Genomic DNA, 21,003 nt, shown 5'->3' with positions numbered 1-21,003 from the left:
ATCAAACTTTGCCTATTTAGTACTTGACGTTACTACTCAAATTCAGTCTACTGGAATTGTAGTGACCGATCACTTCTAGCTTTCAGCAATTAAAGGAGTTTTTAAGTGGGTATCTCATTTGTTTTATATTGTGTATGTTGAGGTATTTTGGTGTATATTGAGTGAACTTTTACGTGCTTGTTGTTTTATTTCCTTTTTACCTTACATTAAAGGAGTATGCTTAAGGCATTATAAAACTAGTTCCACCCAATCGAAAATTCCATACGCCTGTCCATAGTCAGAATATGCTGGTCATTATTATGGCTGTGTCTTTTGATAATATCTGAAACCCAATTGTTGCGTTTCACCATATCCGTTCAATTATCCATTACTGTCAGTAGACATTTTCTTTCTGGTCAGTTACTTGAGTATAAGTGTACTGATCTCCTTGAAAATGTTCCATAAGGTGATATACCAAAAAAGTAAGCTTGTAACTGATTTTAGGGGATATGACTGGCGGCGTTTATGATTGAAGGACCAGAAACAAGCATTTTCCTGATTTCAAGACAAGGTGACAGACCATAAAAGGATGGCTTGGATTGAATCTTTGGGTTGTAACCTGAACTGCTCATGAATAAAGTTCGAGAAACACATTTTCCTTAAGACAAAGTCGTTCAGGGGTTATTGCCCAGGCTTGAATTTTCCTTGATTTTCCGTTTGTATATCTAATATCTGTGATACCCGAATGGTGTATTAACTTTTTAAAGGATATTATCACATTTATTTCGTGTCAAAATCATGTATGGAGTAAGATATTTAATCATTATTTGAATTAAGAAATGCCCATAAGATATCACAATTAACAGTGTCCATAAAATAATGTGTCACATGTTTAAAACAAATACCCCTTTTTACACAGACAGAAAACTGTTTTAAAAATCACTTGTAAAATGGCAACGACCAAACAAATTCCCGATTTTTTTTCTAAAAAAAGGGTAGATTTTGAAATCTCAATCATACCTCTAAAAACCTAAATAGTCTTTAGCATATGTCAATATTACTGAATATTATTTTTAAACATGATCCTTATTTTTGCTTCTTGCTCCATTTGAAAGTCTGACCATTTGGGGTTTCCCCTCTACTGTCCATTTCCGCTAGTCTATGTTTTGCTTAGTCATTGCCCAGTGTAGGTCTAATCAATACTGAATAGTGTGTTCTCATCAGATCATTGAAACAATGAGGCTATGTGGGAGTCTTTGGAGATCAATGACAAGGCATTCTTTTGGTGTAGTTCCATCTCAAAATTTAAATCCCTTCCAAGTTCATGACGCAGAGAACTTGTGAAGTAATGCTGTGAGTTATAACTTTAAAGGGTAGCTTAAGAGCGAACTTTAACAATAAAGATCTTCGAAAATTTTTGTTCATCTTTTATAAACCCTAGTATAATTATCAAGTTAAAGGGAATCTAAAGGGTCTTTCATTTAGTAGCAGCCAATAGTACCCATTTACATTTTTTGAATTGTGGCTTTTAAATATTTTAATTGATTCTCTTTCACAATAACTAACAACGTCCTCAATAACAATAAAAACTAATCGAATCTGTTATCATTTACACAACTAATATATATCGTCAATTTTAAACGTGAAAGAGGCATTTGAATTTCTGAATAAATAAAACTTTAACCTTCCCGAAAGCTAACTTTGGGTGTATTTTATCGATTCATTGCAAAAGATTAAATACTTTAGGTAGGACGAATTCGCCTTGACGAATGAACGCAATGTAACTCGGCGACGGGTGATCAGAATATATCAACGTTTATACCAGCGACCTGATTTAAATGTTTCATTTAAATTCTTTAATGAGACAAATATATCAAAAGGAAGGCTATACCACTTTATAGGTGTCGTGTCACCATAAGATACACACACATAATTTGAAAGTCTTTTTCAAAACAAACGGAATTATCTTTTAGTACTTCAGAGAAACACTTGGGAGTGTTGAAACTAAGTACCGAGAGAAATCAACTTGTTGTCTGTTTTATTAAGGAATTAATTTGAATACATAGATGATTTTGAATGCGGGATAGATAAAAAGGATATTGATCAAAATGTTTATCATCGTGAAGTATGGACAGAATGAAACATTATTATGTAATCCGATGTGTGCTACAATTAATTTACTTAACAGCATTAAGAACAGAGCAGGATATGGGAACTCCAACGTAGTGGTGGATTTATCCGATGAAACAGGTATACACGTACTTTTTGTTTGTTTATCAAATTATTTGTTTGTTTCGTTTTGTTTTGTTTATTGTGTACTTTTTGTGCTTCCAATGTATGAGACATTTACCCCCTCTTCAATTTCAGTTAACAGATAAAAATCGAAGCTTTTAATGACCAATTCTTCATGATTAATTTTAAGGGGTTCAAATTGCATGAATTTTGATTTGATTTTGGATCATAATTTGATCGTAGCTGATTCCGGTTCATTCGGAGTATCTCGCTTTTGGCAGATTATATTGTTTAACTTCAAACCATTTATAATTTATGTTTGCCTTGCTCTACGTCTAAAAAGTGGTTTTGGTATCCCTGTCCCTACTACGCGTTGTGTAAGGTCAGACTGGAAGAAAGACTGTTCATTGAAGGGATTTAGAGTTCAGTAGAATCTGACGTTCAAGAGTTTAGTGGAACAGTCGGGAATTAATTTGTATGAAGATTAGTGTTTTAGTTTACGAAAAAATTCAGTATTAAATACTTAAAGATGGCTAAGTCCTAAATGTTAAAAATTCATTCTATAAGCTAAAGACAACTGAATTGAAATTAATTCATCTAATTTTCACATCACTTGATGTCTTTATAAGCTTATTCAAGTTATGTAATCAGTCTTAGCTCTTAATGCATGTTACTTTGAAAAGGCTGAACACTTTTTGTCATAGTATTGATGTTGAGAAACTGTTAACAGCACTATTTTCTGAATAATTATTAAAGCTATTGATTTTGAAACCTTTGGATTAAAAGGGATTGAGTGTAGACCCAATTCATTAGAAACTGAATTCCGTCAACTCTTGATTCTACATTTGTAGATGTCTTTCGTCTACTCCCCCTTTTTTCCAGCCCTCTTTTGTTGATCTTTGTTCCCTGTTAATTATCTCATTGATCCAATTTCTCATTTTTATTTCTTTGTTTCCTTTCTTTTCCCCTTCCATGATGCATTAATTCTTATTTCAACGCCTTTTCTTTACCACTTATGCCTTAACCTGTCTTCTTCCTTTTTTTCTTTTCTTTGTACTTTAACTTGATTTTTCAACATCTCCTCTATTACTGCCCTGTCTTATTCTCGTCCAGCCTTTCTCTTTAGACCTACATGCAAACAGTAAATTATTTTTGTAACTAACATCAGGACTTTCGATTTAAAAAATGCTTACATAGAATTGGAATTAATATTTTCAAGTCTCAGTACAAAACATGGCACCCATTTGCATCGAATCATATACGGATAACACTATAAAATTGAACAAAAACACCGTGGCTCCAAATTTTGACACACAAAGTCATTCCATCGTTTATTTATTGTACTAATTCACTACATGAATTAGTCGTCTAACATCATTTTATTTTTATGAATTTGTTAAAAGAAAAGTTTTATGGTCCAATATTTGCTTTCAGACAGCATTACAGTAGGTACAATACACGATACAAAAATCACCCGGAGACCGTTAAAGTACTTTAATTACTTACTTAAATTGTTAAAAGGCAATAAAATCAGCTCATAACCAATAAATATATAGGATCAGCCATGTCATACGAACGGAAAATCGACAAATATAAGTAGCCTTTGCACTTCCGGTTTAACCGGTTTCATGTTATATATAAAAGGTGTTCCTTATTTCAGAAACATTGTAAAGGGGCATGTTGCTTTTTTATACAAAATTATTACACGAGTGAAAAAGTTGAAGAATTGACGGAAAACTTATTGTAGAACTTACAAAACAACCTAGTTATACTTTAACACTACTTTTATATTTCACTCCCAGAACCGAAAGTTTCCATCTGTTAAAATTCGTCCCTCCCTTTTTACCATACAAAGGATCCATCCCATACCTTTATGAAAAATATCAGCTATTCTTACCCTGATCGATATGAATAAAACAAGAAAGAACCTATTTTTACAAGGACCACGTCTCATTTATAAAGCCGGGGTTCTCTTGGTCAATTTGTGGAGAAGTCTGTGGTATCCTTAACTTGCTAAAATTGACAAATGAAAATTTTATCGTTATTCATGGTCCCCAAACAATGAATATGTCATGATAAGCTTGATATCCGATAACTCTGCACAACATACGTGTACTTTGAAAATAAACTGTTTAAACCTTTGCATTATTAATGAGATTTGTAATAATTCTAACGTTTATGAAATGTCAATTAGCTCAGATATCGATATAAGGTCTCATTTATTTCGCCATTAATTTATCTTTTCACCTTTTCAAATAGTCAAATAATTCTTATTTCCAAAGATTCCATGTCTTTCTTTTCAGCATTAACACAAAAAATAAGAAAATGAATAAAGAGAGAATACTTCTATTGGAATTATTAACTTTTGAAATGAAAAGAGTATTTGGTATCACGTTTTTTTTTTTAAATGTCGATTGTTGATAGAAAGAGAACACTCTGGAAAATCTATAGCTACCATCGATTTTCTCTACAATGAATTTTTATAAACTGACTTTCAAATAGCTGAATATTTACAGATCACTTCTCAGTTTCATAAAAGTTCAAATCAAGTTCATAAGATAGAATTTACAATAATCCTCTACCAGTCAAAACATTGATCGTAAGTGTATGTATATAATATAAAAGTTGAGTATAGAATTTCGTATGCTTTACTCGTAAAACATGCAGTAAAAAGTTGACAAAGGAACCAAATATCATGAAAAGGGGGATAATGTAGACTGTACAGAGTGGTTTTAAGTTCATGAAAATAGGTGGGTTACAACATAGTGAGACAGTAAAATATATATACTTGTAAAAGTAAAAAGTTGACAGACCAATTTGAGGACCCCAAACCATGACAATGGGTATAGGTCAACAAAATGAAAAGCGGCATTAGTAAAAAACGACAAAGATGCCGAACACGAATACATACAAAACTTTACGTATTAGAGTTAAAATTCATTAGCTATGTGTTTACATCAAAGTATTTCCATATCGATTTTGCAAAAGGATTTGAATACGCTAGAAAGGGTTAATAAAGTTTGTAAAAACTGAAATGTTAGTTTTCTTGTCATAACAGGACATACTATAATACAAAGGATAGATTTATATTCCATAAAACGATGGTTTCAATTGAGTTAGATAAGCATCATTTTGTTTTATCATCAAATAAAATGAAATGCATTTTATCTTTTCAGGTTTAGTAAAGGAGTTGGATCTTCACAAGTACGACAATGCGAATAAATATCTTAACTCACATGAAACATATATTCTAGTTCAAAAGGAACTGTTACAAGACAATTTGTCTATAGATTCCGGATCACCTGTAGACTCAAAGAATTATCAATATACGCCTCTCTTGGAGCAGTACGAAAATTTATTCCCAAATTTTAAAGTTCACGTTGATCACATATCAACACCTAAGATTAAAAGAAGAGGCGCGAAATCCCCAAGCCCAGGTGGAAAATTCGGAACTAAACACAAGAAGTCTACAGAAAGCGGAACGAAAAAGGCTAGTGCGAAAAAGAAATGAAAAAATCGTTTCAGTTTACATGACTCTGATACTAGTATATATTCAACTGTTGCAATATTAAACATCCTTTCTGGGATCATTCATTTGATGGGTCATACAGTGAAACATATATAAACTGAACCCTGTTTACACGTCTAGATTTTGCTCTTGTTTTGTTTCGACATGGCGTGTTTCGTTTACTAACATTTGAATGCTATGAATTTCAGAACATGGTTATTTCAATTATGTCCCGTTCATGAGAGGTTTTGTTTAGACGGGTTTTACTGTTTTTTTTTTCCTCTCGAACGTTTCGTATATTCATGTAATGACATGTACACAGATTGCGTGTTTCCTCCTATTACTACAGTGTGTATTATTGCTTTTATCTGCATTTTTTGTTGTTAAACTCGGTGGAAATTTAAAAAGGGAGATGAAATTGGAAATATATTAAGTCGCCTGCTTTGTAATACTATACTTCTAAGTTTGACTTGTAATTCAAGGTCGTATGTTATTGAAGTTAAATGATATCGTTATGAGTCGCATACATTTTTTTATTAGTAAAGTTCTCGCTTTACATTTACATAGTTTATGAACATCTATGTAGTTAAAACCATGTGAAACTAAAATCGAAGCAGCAAATGTCCGACTCTGACAACCCCCCCCCCCCCACCCACACACACAGCCAGGAGTTCAACATGGAGCAGGACTTATGTTTAATAACTTAACAAGCTACATGTCGATTCATAGACGAACAGAGGCGCAAACATCTGTAAACAACAGTAGTCATTTTGACTATCGCCTTATTACAAAAAAAAATCACAAAACGAATTCCGGGCTTTTTACATTTATATGTTACTCTCATCTTCAACACTAGAAGGATTGATTCATCGAGATTCATTCCACATTACAAAAAAAAATCGACCAACAGCAAAATGTACCGGTATTTGTAGTTACATATGAAAACAAAATTAAGATTCAGTGCTGGCCTGGCAGATTCCAAATGCCTAAATAACTCGCGCAACATCACAATTTTTTTGCCACATTTGTTATGCGAACAGGTTAGATCCATGACCACTTTTTCTGAGTTTTTTTTATACGCATTTTAAAGTTTTGTCAAACAGTGTGCTAAATAGTCAACAACTCGAACTCTGGAATACTGACGACTGCTTTCGCAAGAGCTAACGAAATAATCTCCATTGTGACAAAGCAAAATATTAACGTTCTAATAAGTCGGTCACTTTGGGTTAGTTTTGGATAAATTATGTAACCTTCAAATCTGACTTCTATCACTTATTTAACCTCAACAGCGTGTGCTATTAAAGGGTAAAATAAGGCCAATAAGGTATAAAGCTGTTGATGCGTTTATCGTTCATGCTCCTACAACGTAAGAGGTTGGAATTATGTTCCTCCATACTCAAATCAAATAAGAAAATAGCTTACCAGACAACCTCTAGCATTGCTGGAGTATAATCGAACCTATGCTACGTGGATTATAATCAGAGCATAATTAATAGATTTCTACAAAAAAGCAAATATACGAATTCACAAACGACAGACACACAAAATGACCATATTCTTACATCTGAAAGTGTAGACAACATAAAATGGTTACATGGTTGCTTACACGAATACTAAAAACTAAACCTGTTATACTTGATACCAACCCTTATTAGATCTGCTCAATTTTCTTCGACACTATTTTAGGTCCATTTACCTCTCGGTCTGAATTCAATTGTAATACAGTTACATATATTTTCAAAATAATTATACTTCCTATGATCCTTATGTACAAAATAAAAACCACAAGTGTGTGTGTGTATGTGTGTGGTACCCCATTGTTCCACCGTAATTTCAATTTAATTCAATATACATGTATATCTGAAGATAATAAATGGAATACTTCCATAAACTATATTCAGTATGTCAAAAATTAATACATAGAAACTATTTTCGAATGGAACCACTAGACTAAGACAAGAATACAATAAGCAACCGAACGAAAGCTACTAGTGAACATGTCCCCTTTACTGCGCCTAGTAGGTATATATACCGATGGAGTATAATAAAGAAGAAAGAAACTATGAAAAAAGTCGTTAATTGGGCACGTACTGCTCCTCCACATAAACAAAAATCGTGCATTAAAGGTATCATATCGATACCTGTTTCAATTAAGTGTAATTATTTGTAAGAATCAGGCAACGTGAAAAAAATCAGAAACATGCATGTCAAAATCCCACCTATCCGACAATACAATTTCATTCAGGGATACTTACTCAGTTTGGAAAGATCATTACTCTGCGTCACTGGATTTGCTCCGAAATTTTTCAATAGAATGTTAGAAAAATGAAATTTATTAAGTTATCTTCCCTAGAAATGTCAATTTTCAGTGCATTTCAGTGAAATTATAATTCAATATGAACGTGACATGGAAAATCTTTTTTTTTCCTCTTGATTCTGGTTATGCAAAAATAGTCAAATTAAACTTTTAACATCATGGGTTTTTTCAAACCATGTTTTCACTTACTGTCCGAATCTTACAGATACTGACAATTAAATTCAGCGAAGAAAACAAAGGCAAGCTGACCTATTCCTTCACTCGTATGAGGCTGACTTTAGAGCTGATCTTATCCAAAGGAACGAAAATAATTTTATCCTGATCCTTTGATCTCAGTTTCCGCTATATAGATGACGAATTATCGTTAAACAATTCTAGTTTCGGATTATATACATCGCATCTACCCTAAAGAACTTGAGATAAAGGATACTTCAGACGCTGTGAAGTCATCTTCATATCTTGACCTATACTAAAGATCAATGGTAAAGGAAAACTAATGAATAAGCTATACGACAAACGCGATGACTTTTTCATTCCGTATTGTCAACTATCCGCATCATTTCAGCTCCTGTGTATGGTGTTCTTCACATCACAACTCATACGTTATGCCAGAGCTGGCCATTTAGAATGTAGACTTTTTATACCGCACTACAATTCTTTATAAGTAGTTTTATTTTTGTCAAAAAATAATTACTCGAATTCGGTGCCTTAGAACGTCAATAAAAAACGGTCTTCAAGTTGAGAAGACTGTCAGATCTTTATGGCAAATTCGTCGTCGTGCCAGCAGACAACGCTGACTAATTAAGGCAGTGAATATCATGACAATTCACTCGTCGACCTAACATAATCATATATCACTGTAATCTCCCTTTTATTTACTGGATACAGAAACTCCACTCTTACAGAGGTATATTGTTTGGTCTGCTAAGTGCACAACTTAACCCTCACTTCAAAACTCCTCACTACTTTACTAGGTTGACTCAAGAATTACTGTGATAAGTATAAAAATTGGAGATGTGGTATATTTGCCAATAGTCATCCACCGAATGCCAAGCAACGAACAATTAAACTCCATAGACCACCCTATATGTGGTGTTACTGTGGGTTCTCAAATTCAAAAGACCTACAGAAGTATCTCCCTTTATCTTTTGTTATAGTATACAAACTTTTGATTTGTCTACCTTATTTGAACACGGTGCATTACACCTCCAAATGGCAAACTAAGTCAGTCATGTGCAATCTTATTCACCGAATCATGGGACTATAAGAAATGCTTATCTAAAATTAGGCAGAGAAAGGCTCATTTTGTGAAAACAACACTGATTCTTACAAGAAGTACTCTGAATATGATGTTAAAATATTGAAATTTCTGGTCGACGATATTTTTGTCTGATTAAGAGGATAGGTATTCCAACAGACTATTGCCGATTGGAATGCCCACGGAAACAAATTGTGCGCCACTCTTTGCCGATCTGTTTCTGTGTTCGTTGAAGCTAATTAGATTTTACAAGGGTCACTACAATATAAAGAAGCCAGTAATCCGGTAATAATCTAGCAACAATAATGCAGTTTCACGACACATGTCAAACACTATTGACATTAGGGCGAAATCGTTCATTTTTAATTAGTTATGTTGTAAGCGTAGTGGATAACTTGGAAATCATGAGTAGAAAAAATATCCGAAATTGACAAAATTAGAATAAGGTAACGAAAAACAGGGATTAAATAACACTAACAACAATAGTAGTAACTAGATGATAAAGTCCCTGCGAAAAATCTCCATAAAACAAATTTAATAATTGGTATCCTTTGCAAGTCAGACGTTTAAGATACAGATTGATTTTCTTTTAAAAGATTATTCATAATACTGTAGCAATACCAACATGATCAAATTTACTCATTCCATCAGACAGTAGAACAAGACACAACAACCCATACAACTTTAAGCACATTCAGGCCACAAAAGACTGCTACAAATACTCGTTCTTTACTCACGCAGTTACATAATGGAATAAACTACCAAAGCAATACACTTCAGCCAATACAGCAGAGGGATTTAAAGTCACAGAACCGGCCCTAATCCCTATATTCTATCCATGTTATTAATATAGCAGAGACCTATAATTTGATTACAGGCCTATGATCTGGGTCTATGATATTAGTTGTCGGTGTATGATTTTCGACAGCAAAGAAACGATGCAGTACTGGAAGAAGAAGAATAAGAAGAAAAAATACGCCATTATCATTTTTTTAAACTGTGAATTTGATCTTGAACTTGATATCACAAAGCAATAATAACGTATTGCAAAAAAATACTTGAAGATTTCAAAAGACCAGACATAAAAAACAGACATACACAACAAATAACATAAAGCAACTAAAATCATACATACAAAGCAACAGATGCAAATGGGCAATTCGGACTCCACTAAACACTGGGAGCATGGACCAGGTGCATCGGTAGGGTAAGCGTCCTCTACTTTTCTAGAAACACTCGTCGAATTGCATGCTCATAAAAAGTCAAGTCCGGGGAAGATGAAAGAGGAAAGGAAAACTATGACACATTGAACAAATCGGTTTTCATGTTACAGATGGATATACCGTAACGATCCATGAGTTCATGATGACGAACATAAAACTTCTGTAGTGATGAGTTCAATCTTGTAGCAACATAACCCTGTCCTATTTGTAAGAATTCTAGCGCGATACATACGAGTCTGCGCAGTTTCGGCAAGCTCTGGCTTAACGTATGAGTTGTGATATGAACACTCCATACGCAGGGGCTGAAGGGATGTTGACCCAGATTAAAGGAAAGTTGACAATTCTGAATGAAAAACGTTTCTTTTACATTTATGAGAATATTCAGGACCCCACTAATTAATTTAGTATTGTTTAGATTACCAGAGAAATAACTTTTGTCATTAAAACTCATGGTAAATTGTTCCAATCTTCGTGATGAATGTTTCCAATCTATTGTTAGATTATCATTCACGATTTCTTTTGGTCTCGAGCAATGGTCAATATTTGCGCTACTTGACTTCGATAGTCTTTTTTGAAGAGTAGTGGTCTGCGCCTGCGTGTATTATTATATTCTATATCCGGGTCAGGAAAAAGATGTTCACTCGAAACAAAACAAGTCACGGAGATATCAAAAAGTCAGCTCAAAAAGTATCAGATATCAAGAAAGACAGTATAACCAGACTGAAGCATCTCCGACTTGTCATAGGTAATTGCATAAAGTCTCTTGTTGGATTGCTTTATTTATACCGACCTTCTTCAGCCTCCCACTTTCTGTCAATGTCTCACTCAGGGAAGCTGAGTTCTTTAATTTTGTACCCTTTCTGTTGACAGTCAACTAGTCTGTTATCATAGAGAAAACATCCAACAAGAAAGTTCATGGTTATCTTCATTTTAAAAGCTTGGACTGTAATTGAATTGCAGCAATTTGACCCAAGTGGGCAAGTAATATCATCCAAGTAGCACATTTGGGGTACAGATCATGTCTTGCTAGCTTAACCATTGCCATGTTTTTAAGAAAATGAATTTGGTGACAAACAATATCCCTGTTACAATGATGAACTCCTTTACTGGTGTCTTCCACAAGGTCTATGAGGGACACAGCTATTTGTACTCAATTAATATTCTGCCATATTTCTAGTCAGAGAGGTAGATCTCACCAGTTTAAAGACAGAAGCAATTCTCACAAATGTGATCACCAAAATTGTATTCCTTAATGAAAATCGTTGTATGATAGATCATTTTGAAAGCATATCATCAGAAATTTGTTAAATGTTTTGTCTTAAATTTTGGACTTGAACTTTTTTCACAGAAAAGAACGAAAAATTGGTGAGAATAACTTGCTGGTTGAGAACTACTCCTTGACCAGTATATGACTTTGTTGATATGTACTGCTCTGTTGTTACATTGTATATCTCTAGTGTCTCAACCAGAATAGATGAAACACACTGTGCATCAGCATTAAAGTTCAAACAATATCATTTTCAAACTACATACTTTACTGCTGTAATATGTCACTTTGGACAGAACTACATGTATATGTATTTAGAGCCTTATGTATTATACATCAATACATAAGAATTGGCCACGAAATTAAAGATTTTGGTGTGTGAAAAGACATTGCGTAATGTAAACAAACAAACGGGAAGTGAAATGTTACTGAAAGATATTTTTTCTAATCATCAAAACGTCTTTAAGTATTTAATTTTTAGTGATATTTTCTTCAAATCATGTTAAATGACTTGATAACATGTTTCAAACAAAGGTTGTAAAATATTTCCTGCTTATAAAGCATGGTTAGAAATTAATATGAAACAACTAAAAACCGAAAAGTAACTAATTCCTTTTTTGTCAAACCTGTCTTATCAAATGCTTTTACAGCCGAAAATGATTATTCTGGTACTTATTTTGATTATTTCTTACAATTTTCCTTCTTAAAAGTATGTTTTTAAATGAAAAATTGTGAAATTTGAGTTACAATCAAAACTGGAAATGTTCAATTTTCCCAACCTTTGTTTTATAAGCCATAGGTAGCGTCTGGTACCAGCAGAATAAAGTAAAAGCAAAAAAAAAATCTTGAGGAAAATCTAGTAAATAGATATCTAAGATCGTTCCTTCTATAGGATATTTCTCCAAAATTGTGATCTCTAGTGTTTATTATTGTTTATATGGGTGTCTTCGTCATGGTCCGCATCAGAAATTTATCGGTAAAACGCTTTAACCTACCACGATTTAACGTAATGTCCATTTATAGAAAACATGTAGTGACTTAACAATTCAAAGCAATCACCGATTATTTTGTGCTGAACTATAAGCTAAACACAGGTGAAGATTCTATGAAAACGTGTCAAAGAATGCCGTTCGTATTTGGAATGCCCCTTACTCGTCATTTTTCCCAATATTTGTTGTGACTTGTGTAGATGAGTGCAGGAATTTTTAGTGTTAAGAACAAATTAACATGTGAAACAAACTTTTACAGAATATGATTAAAGGGATGACCATTTCATTCGGCGGGGAGGGGGAGTTTTGGTAAAAATATTCTGCTCAAAAGAATATAAAAAATATTGGATCAACACTGCTGTAGATAATTATAGAAAATAAATACATTGTAATGTTTAAAAAATTCAGACTGTCTAACAGTCAACCAGACTAAAACTGCCAGCCTTGTTCTTTTTCAGAAGCAAAGATTTTCTTATCAGACTATGATTTTTAGACCAACATTTCACATTAAGACACATGCAATTGCACTACACGACACAGTAATAATTAGGCAATAAACAACAACAAAGTTATATTATGAAAATTATTTAATCAGCACTTGGAACTACCACATGTTATGGAATTTCATTTAATAAATGTTTAGTTTTGTTCCTATGCTTTTATTTGCATGTGTTAGTGTTCAAATTTTGTAACAAGTAAGTAAAAGCCTAAGAACAAAATATGACATTAATTAAAATTTCATATGAAATGGCATAGTATTAAACAGTCAACAAAGTTTATCAGCATTAGTCTAGAAATGGATCTGCTTGGAATCATGGGGAGCTCCTGGATTTCAGGGTTTTGAAACTAAATCAGTTATGATTCATCTTGATTTCAAATTCATATATTTTAAACAAAACTGAAGCAAATATTGCAGACTTAATCCCATATTTTCAAGTCAAAATTTAAATCTCAAAAAGGCTAACATCCAGGAGCTTCCAGGGTGCTTTATTTGGTACCTCCTGCCTGAAAAATTAATGGAACCCCTGTACATGTATGTTACTTTGGACAGAATCATTTTGAGCATGTATCACTCTGTTCCTATTTATGGTAGAATTTTAGTACATTTAAATTATTCTCTTATACTGTACATGTACATGCACATAAACATTTGTCAATCAATAATACCATATGCTAATCATCTCATCCATTGTTGTGACGAAGGCTTGGATTGAAGCTGGACAAATCAACTGTTGGCTTTTGTTACCAGTATATATATTTTGGCTATTGGATTAAGAATTTTCACAAGTCCCCCGGACTCTCCTTTTGGGGTTTTCAGGGGTCCCCAATGATTTTTGGAGATCAATGACCTGGGAGCGTCCATATTGTTGGCAGAGATCAATGAGATTAACTTCGCCGTGCTGGGTGAATTTCACACCCAGGTCAGTTATTCTCCATACACAATTAACGATCTGAATATACTATGTCCTAGATGGGTGGGTTTCACTGACTAACACTGATTTTAAACTCTGATTTGAGTGTTAGAGAAAACAAAAGTTGCTGAGTGTAGTGTGTACTCTTTTCCAACCATATCACAGGTGCTTCTGTATTGGGATGTTGCTAAAACAAGAGCTTGGAACAATGCACATATTCAGTATTTTTGTCCTATAAACTACATGTAGGAGCCATATGTTATCTTATTTTATCAAGTTTTCTCTAGAACAGGAAAGAAGCAACAAACTTGAAAATTTCATTTGATTTTAGGCCATTTTCTTATTTTTCTTGGATCATGTCAGATATGATAGGAAAGTTGATGTCAACTCGAATGGAGATGAAATCAGTTGTCATGATCTACTGAAAAGTTTTTGAAGTGTATCAATTCAAATTGTCTTTTCTAACTTTTTGATACATTGTTGCATTTTTTTTAATTATCATGATTCACTGATACAATGGGAACATTTTTAAGCATATAACTCACCCTTTGGGAGGGAATTAAGTTTAAAGATGCTGCATCAGAAAAATAAGTTAATGCAACAAAAGATTAGATGTTGTAATAGCTTCAAACAAAATGGAAACTAACTTTCAGAAGCCTGTTCTTCCTGTGTCAAAAATAACAATTTACTACCTTGATACTATAAGACCACGGTTTTCATGTACATGTACTGCCAATTCTTCTTTTCAAATGACATTAACTGTAACTGAAAATTTAAAACAGACACATTCCCCGAAGATACAAATAAAAATCTCAGATGGTATTCATTTAAATGTTTGTTAAAGTACCAGGTTTTGCACAAATATTATTTAAGTAGTAACGCTTATTTAATACTATGTGGTATTATATACTGTTGGTTCCTGGAAGGCACAGGCACCTTGCCCTTTTTGGTTTATTTTCTTTGCTTGCATGATGTGCCCTCAAATTGCTTCTATGCCAAAGTATTTTTTTTTATCTGGATTACCCTGCCCTTTTCAAATGCTACAGGGAGCATTACTATATGTACAATACTCCAATGTAAACTCAAAGACTGAAGTCTTTAAAGTCCCAAATCATCAAATACTCACTGTCACTGATTTTGACATACTTTAAACATCCAAAATGGTACAAATGCGATATGCTGTAAAATCGGGGAACTTCCGCTAAAATCTTGGTTCTCTTGATATTATTGTGTACTCTTTCGTAACCGTTATGACCCGAATGTTTTCAATCATCCAGAACAAAATTAAACAACTGGCAATGGCTATATATACATTTGTAGGTATCGGCGTCCTGATAATGTATGACCTTTTTTTAATCAATTGTAATGAACGCCTGTGTTTGAATCGGAAACTGGGTAATATTATATAAATTCAATGCTAACTGATCATTTTATCTTTTAATGTAAACTTCCAGTCCTAATACAAACAAAAAACACGCATAGACATGTATACGATATGTTTTAAAAAAGGTACGTTGTAGCGATCTTTGGATCACTTATGATATTGACCCGGGAACCAGATTAAGCAGCTGGCAATGAATATTCATAAATATTGGGGCATACTAATGTATATGACCTATACAGTCCTTGAACAGGCATCAGTGCATGAATCAGAAACTGGGTAATGTTATAAGCTAACCGATCATTTCATGTAAATAACCCGTTCTCGTACAAGCAAGAAGTACATATAGAACACACATGTATGAAACTTAAGAGGTATAATTTATCTGGTATGAAGCTAGAACTATGACGCTATGGCGGTAAACACAGCGAGGATCTGCAGCATTACGTGGCATATAACTACATATTTATGCAAATCATATGTTAATATTAAGTACTGAAATTTCGAGTGCAAGAAAGAGTAATCAAGGGAACCAAGGTTATAGCGGTAATCAAAAGAATGTAATCCAGGGACAAAGACCAGACATGGAAAACAGACATACACAACAAAGAACATAAAGTAACTAAAATCATATATACAAAGTAACAAAAGTAAATGAGCAACTCGTCTCCACTAAAAACTGGGAGCATGGTCCAGGTGCATCGTTAGGGTAAGCGTCCTCTGCTTTTTTAGAAACACCCACCGAGTTGCTCATAAAAAGTCAAGTCTGGGGTAGACAAACGAGGGAAGGAAAACTATGACCCGTTGAATAAATCAGTTCTCATGGTGCTGATGGATACACCATAACGATCCACAAGTTCATGATAACGATCATAAAACTTCTGTAGTGATGACTTCAATCTTGTAGCAACATAACCTTGTTCCAGAAGCCTATTTGTTAGAGTTCTAGAGCGATACAAAAAGTATTCGTAGTTTCGTCAAGCTCTGGCATAACGTAATCCATACAAACAAGAAGTCACTAACAATATTAGCAAGTTAAAAATCTCCACAATATTAGATTCATTGAGTATTTTTCAGTATTTACAAGTTGTCTTTTTGTTTCAGATAACAGTGATGTAACAGAAGTTAAACAGTTCTTTGATGCTAACTATTCACACATATTTTACATTTTTAACGACAACTTTGCACAAATAGAAGCAGACCTTAAACAGAGAGGTATGTGAATCCATACAAACATTTTGGTCAAGGTCACTTGTCCTACATGAATGATGGTTTGTTACCTGGGTTACCAACAGTGAAAGCAGGTCTAGTAGCCACTCAACCTTGTCCAACTGTCACATTTAGGGAATACCTACTTTGTTTAACCTCTAACTCCAAAATCTTCTACCGAAACTTTGCACAGCATTTATATACAAGTATATATTGGAGATATGCATCTTTTGATGTGGAGAAATTTTATATTTTCTTTACATTTTTAGCATGTTAATCTTAACCATTTTTGCAACTTTATGTTGTTGTCAGTACCTTTTTTTTGTGTAATCTGAAACTTAAAAAAGTATTTTATCTGTGTCATTTGAACTTTGCTCAATGTTTTTATATTTATTAAATGAAGGTATGCACCTCTCATTATGGAGCAATTGGATTTTTTTCCTTGTATTTCTAGCCATTTTTTTACCACTTTGTGTTGTTGTCCATACCTTCTTTGTGCTATTTTTTGACCACTTTGTGTTGTTGTCCATACCTACTTTGTGTAATCTTGTAACTCAAATAGTATTTAAGGCCAGATAAACTTAAATGGTAGATTCTTGTCCAACCTTCATAAAAAATATGGGCAGGTGGGAGGGTTTTATTTTTCATTTTTTTTAATTTCTTACCAGATATTTTTAGCCCAATGTTAAGCTATTTAAAGTATAGATACATTGTATGTTTAAGTTCATATCCACATCAGTTTCAGGGAAGAAACAGTTTAATCATCAAGAAATGAAAGATTTGTTTTATTGTTTCTCAATACTAGAAACTTACACCCACAAAAATCCTGTTTTTGAAATTCCCTCCCCAATGTTTTCCATTTTTTAAGGGCAGGAGGGGATGAGAATCTAATAATTAATTTTATTTGGCCTGCATGGTGTTTATATACAAATATTGAAGATGTGTACATCATATTATGGAGAAATTAAGGGTTCCCTACATTTTCATTGAGCATCTTGAACTTAGCCACTTTTAGTCACTCTATGTTATGGATGGTACATACTTTGAGTAATCTGTAACTCAAAAAATATTGAACATATTTTTCAAACTTTGCACAATATTTATATACATTTTGAAGACATATCCTGTCATGGAAAAAATTGACAAATTTTTAATATGATTCTTTTCTGCTGAACTACTAGCAGTATAAGCTATTACCAGTACAAATAGTACTTAATTAATTTAACTTCCCATATTGTTTGTGCATATATTGAAAATATGTGCTGACAAACATATGGTGGTTTCAGAGATCTAGTCATGTAATTTTTTTTCCCATAGATTAATCTCTTATTATTACCTGTCATTAATTGAAAGTACATTAAGCATAGAACTGTATTTTTCCCATTTTCATTTCAATTTCTTGTTTCTGTTAGTTGTTTAAATGTTTGTTTTGGTGAACCATTTTAGCAAACAAAGCACACAGAGAAGAGTTAGAAGGAATTTTATGTGTATTTGAGGTGAGAAATACTTTGTAATGCTTTGTCTTCTACTGAAGTGGCAGTTTTGAATACTTTGTTATTTATTTTATAAATTATTGGCTATTTGGCTTTAATATTTCTTAGGTCTTAATTCACAACTACCTTCAATATGTTCATCTCTTTAAGCAAAGTGATACATGAGTAACCATGGCATCATATTGAATTATAATTTTTGCAGCTAAATATAAAAAAAATGTAAAAATGGTATTGCCTTGTTTTTCCTAATACAAAAGTGTCTTTGTACTATCAAGTTGTCCAGAAATAATAATCACTGCATCACTGTTAAGTTTGTTTCAGCATAGACACAAAATATTTATGTATTTCCTTTTAAAAATTAATGTATTTTTCAAAATAAGCCATTTGCATATTTTTTTTTTCATTTATTTGGCTCTTAATTGCATTTTTGCTAATGTTATTGCTGACAAAATTGCTGTCACCAATTTTATTTTTGGATTTTTTTTCTCAAAAACTTCAAGTGCTTCTAAGTGTATTTTTTTCTATTTAAAGAAAATTCTTTTGTTATTGCCTGAGCTTGTACAAAGAAGATGGATGTTCCACAGTATTGGTAAGTTGGGGTTATCAGTAATTGTAGTATGTCATTTTTCTCATTATCAATAGACTATTTAAGGAATTACTGCCTGGAAAATTTAATTTATACCAATTCTGTGAAGAGATGATCAGAACTTAATATGTATTTTTGTGAGAGGGGATTTTGAATAATTCCCAATGACTTTACCATGTCTAGTTGTATGTGGTTTTTCTTGATGTATTTGATACACTGTACTTGGTTATGTATGATAGCTTTTTAAAATATTGGAAATCTGTTTCCAGTCTTAAAAACTCCATAAATCCATGTTCTTTTTTAGGGCGGATAATGAAGAAACTGCTTCACCCTGGAAATGGAATAAAGGTTAGTAAAAATTAAAAAAATGACCAATATGTTAATGTAAGCTTGGAAAAAAAATGTTTGTCATTGAGATTTTATGTTTTTCAGTACATTTAAATAGACGTTTACTTCAATGAAAAGGATAAAACATTGAATTAGTGACACAATGACCTATAAATGTTTACCAACAGGACAAAAAAGTGCTTATGATAACATTCATTTGGACATATTAGTTCCATCCTTAACAGTTGAAATATCCCTTTTTAACTTCATATTTTATTAAAATTGACTCTTTCGTTATACATGTACCATAATTTTGATATTGAAGCCGAGTATCATTTTTATGACTTCAAAAGAATTGTACAGTCAACAATGAAACTTGACACTTGTGTTAAATATTCTGTACCATGTCCAGTTTGCAATTTGTGTAGTGTTTAAGAGAGGTCAAAGGATTAAAGTAAATACTCGTACTAACTACATGTATATGTACAATTATATAAGTGACACTTTTTTGTAAATTCAATTGATTGTAGCCTCTGATAATATATACTTAATAAAAGACATTAAGTACTTCCTGGCTTTAATTGGATACCAATATGTCAAAGTTCAAGGTCAAAACCCATTGTTAGTTGATTTGAATAATAGTTTTTTATTTACATTGTATATAAAAAATACAGTGGTTCAGTGTGGTTTGTGAAATTAAATTTGGATTTAATTTCATTTTTTTTGGTGTTTGACTTTCATTTTGTCATGTTTTATGAGACACATTTTTGTCATGTTTTGTGAGGTACATTTTGTCATGTTTTTTTAAGATACATTTTGTCATGGTTTATGAGACACATTTTGTCATGTTTTTAAGATACATTTTGTCATGTTTTGTGAGACACAATTTTGTGGGATTTTTACTTGGCACATCAATGAAATACAAGACAAAGTGCTTACCAAATAAAGAAATACTTTAAAGTAAAGAATGTTTTTTAACAAAAAAAAAGACAAAACTGTAATACACCAAACCAGATGGGACTGAAATTGTTCAGTTCAGACAAGTATTGGGTACTTTCAGGTTTTAAATAAGTACACACTATAAGAACTTAAAAACATGATCAATTTAGAAAGATATATTGTTCATTTTGGGTCCAGATTGGACAACTTTGACTTAATTTCTGCACTGTTATACCTCATGTAAAAAAGGGTAGTATAGTAATAAGTATTTTTAACTATTTCATTGTAACATTGAGTAGTGTGTACAGGTAGGGTGACATGCTTACCTTTAGGTTCTTGCTTCTCTGAGCTAGCACAATTAGTATCTGGCTCAGCTTGTTGGATTAATTCAAAGCAGGGTCTGTTTGATTGATCAGGTGTTGTCCAGAAATGCATAAAATATCTGCCATTAACTATTTCATTGTACCACCACTTTTTCATTCTCCTCTTGACCCCTTTAGTGGTCTGGTGACAATGTGCTTACCTTTAACGGTCTGGTAGCAGCGTGCTTACCTTAAGCGGTCTGGTGGCAGCATGCTTACCTTTAGCGGTCTGGTGGCAGCATGCTTATCTTGAGTATTGGAGTTTATTGGTTTGATTCCTGGCCAAGTTATTCCAAAGACACTAACATTTGTTGTCACTTCTTCTCCAATAAAAACGTGGGAAGTTAAAGATAATAAAACTGGTTGGCTTTGAGTCAGAATAATGTATTCAGGTGGTTGATATGCTTCCCTTCAGGTTCTTTCTTCTGTGAGACAGCACAATAAAGATCTGGATCAACCTGTTGAATAAGTTGAAAGCAGGGTCTGATCAATTGGTCAGATGTTCTTGTCCTGAAATGCAT

The 21,003-nt window shown here is 33.0% G+C and overlaps 2 protein-coding genes across 8 annotated transcripts in view; both read left to right on the top strand.

Annotated features, from left to right (window-relative positions):
* Positions 1–1,699: 1,699 nt before the first annotated feature.
* LOC148625219 (uncharacterized protein CXorf65 homolog) lies at positions 1,700–6,237 on the top strand. The gene is made up of 2 exons (XM_088568596.1): positions 1,700–2,229; positions 5,388–6,237. Exons 1-2 carry the CDS (start codon positions 2,088–2,090, stop codon positions 5,720–5,722), a joined length of 477 nt encoding a protein of 158 aa, XP_088424722.1. The 5' UTR covers positions 1,700–2,087; the 3' UTR covers positions 5,723–6,237.
* A 4,901-nt stretch (positions 6,238–11,138) lies between these two features.
* The window catches only part of LOC148625218 (ral GTPase-activating protein subunit alpha-1-like), a 53,656-nt gene continuing 43,791 nt past the window's right edge, over positions 11,139–21,003 (top strand). For all 7 annotated transcript variants that reach the window (XM_088568587.1, XM_088568588.1, XM_088568589.1 and 4 more), the window contains exons 1-5: positions 11,139–11,262; positions 16,671–16,781; positions 18,222–18,271; positions 18,800–18,857; positions 19,159–19,202. In XM_088568587.1, the coding sequence (XP_088424713.1) occupies positions 11,151–11,262; positions 16,671–16,781; positions 18,222–18,271; positions 18,800–18,857; positions 19,159–19,202 (375 nt within the window). In that variant the 5' untranslated portion in view covers positions 11,139–11,150. The remainder of the gene's footprint in view (positions 11,263–16,670; positions 16,782–18,221; positions 18,272–18,799; positions 18,858–19,158; positions 19,203–21,003) is intronic.

The sequence above is a fragment of the Perna viridis genome, chromosome 2, assembly GCF_037379345.1.
Source record: "Perna viridis isolate PV_CMFRI_1.1 ecotype Kerala chromosome 2, ASM3737934v1, whole genome shotgun sequence".
Lineage (NCBI taxonomy): Eukaryota > Metazoa > Mollusca > Bivalvia > Mytilida > Mytilidae > Perna > Perna viridis.
This window is presented reverse-complemented; position numbering and strand designations above follow the sequence as displayed.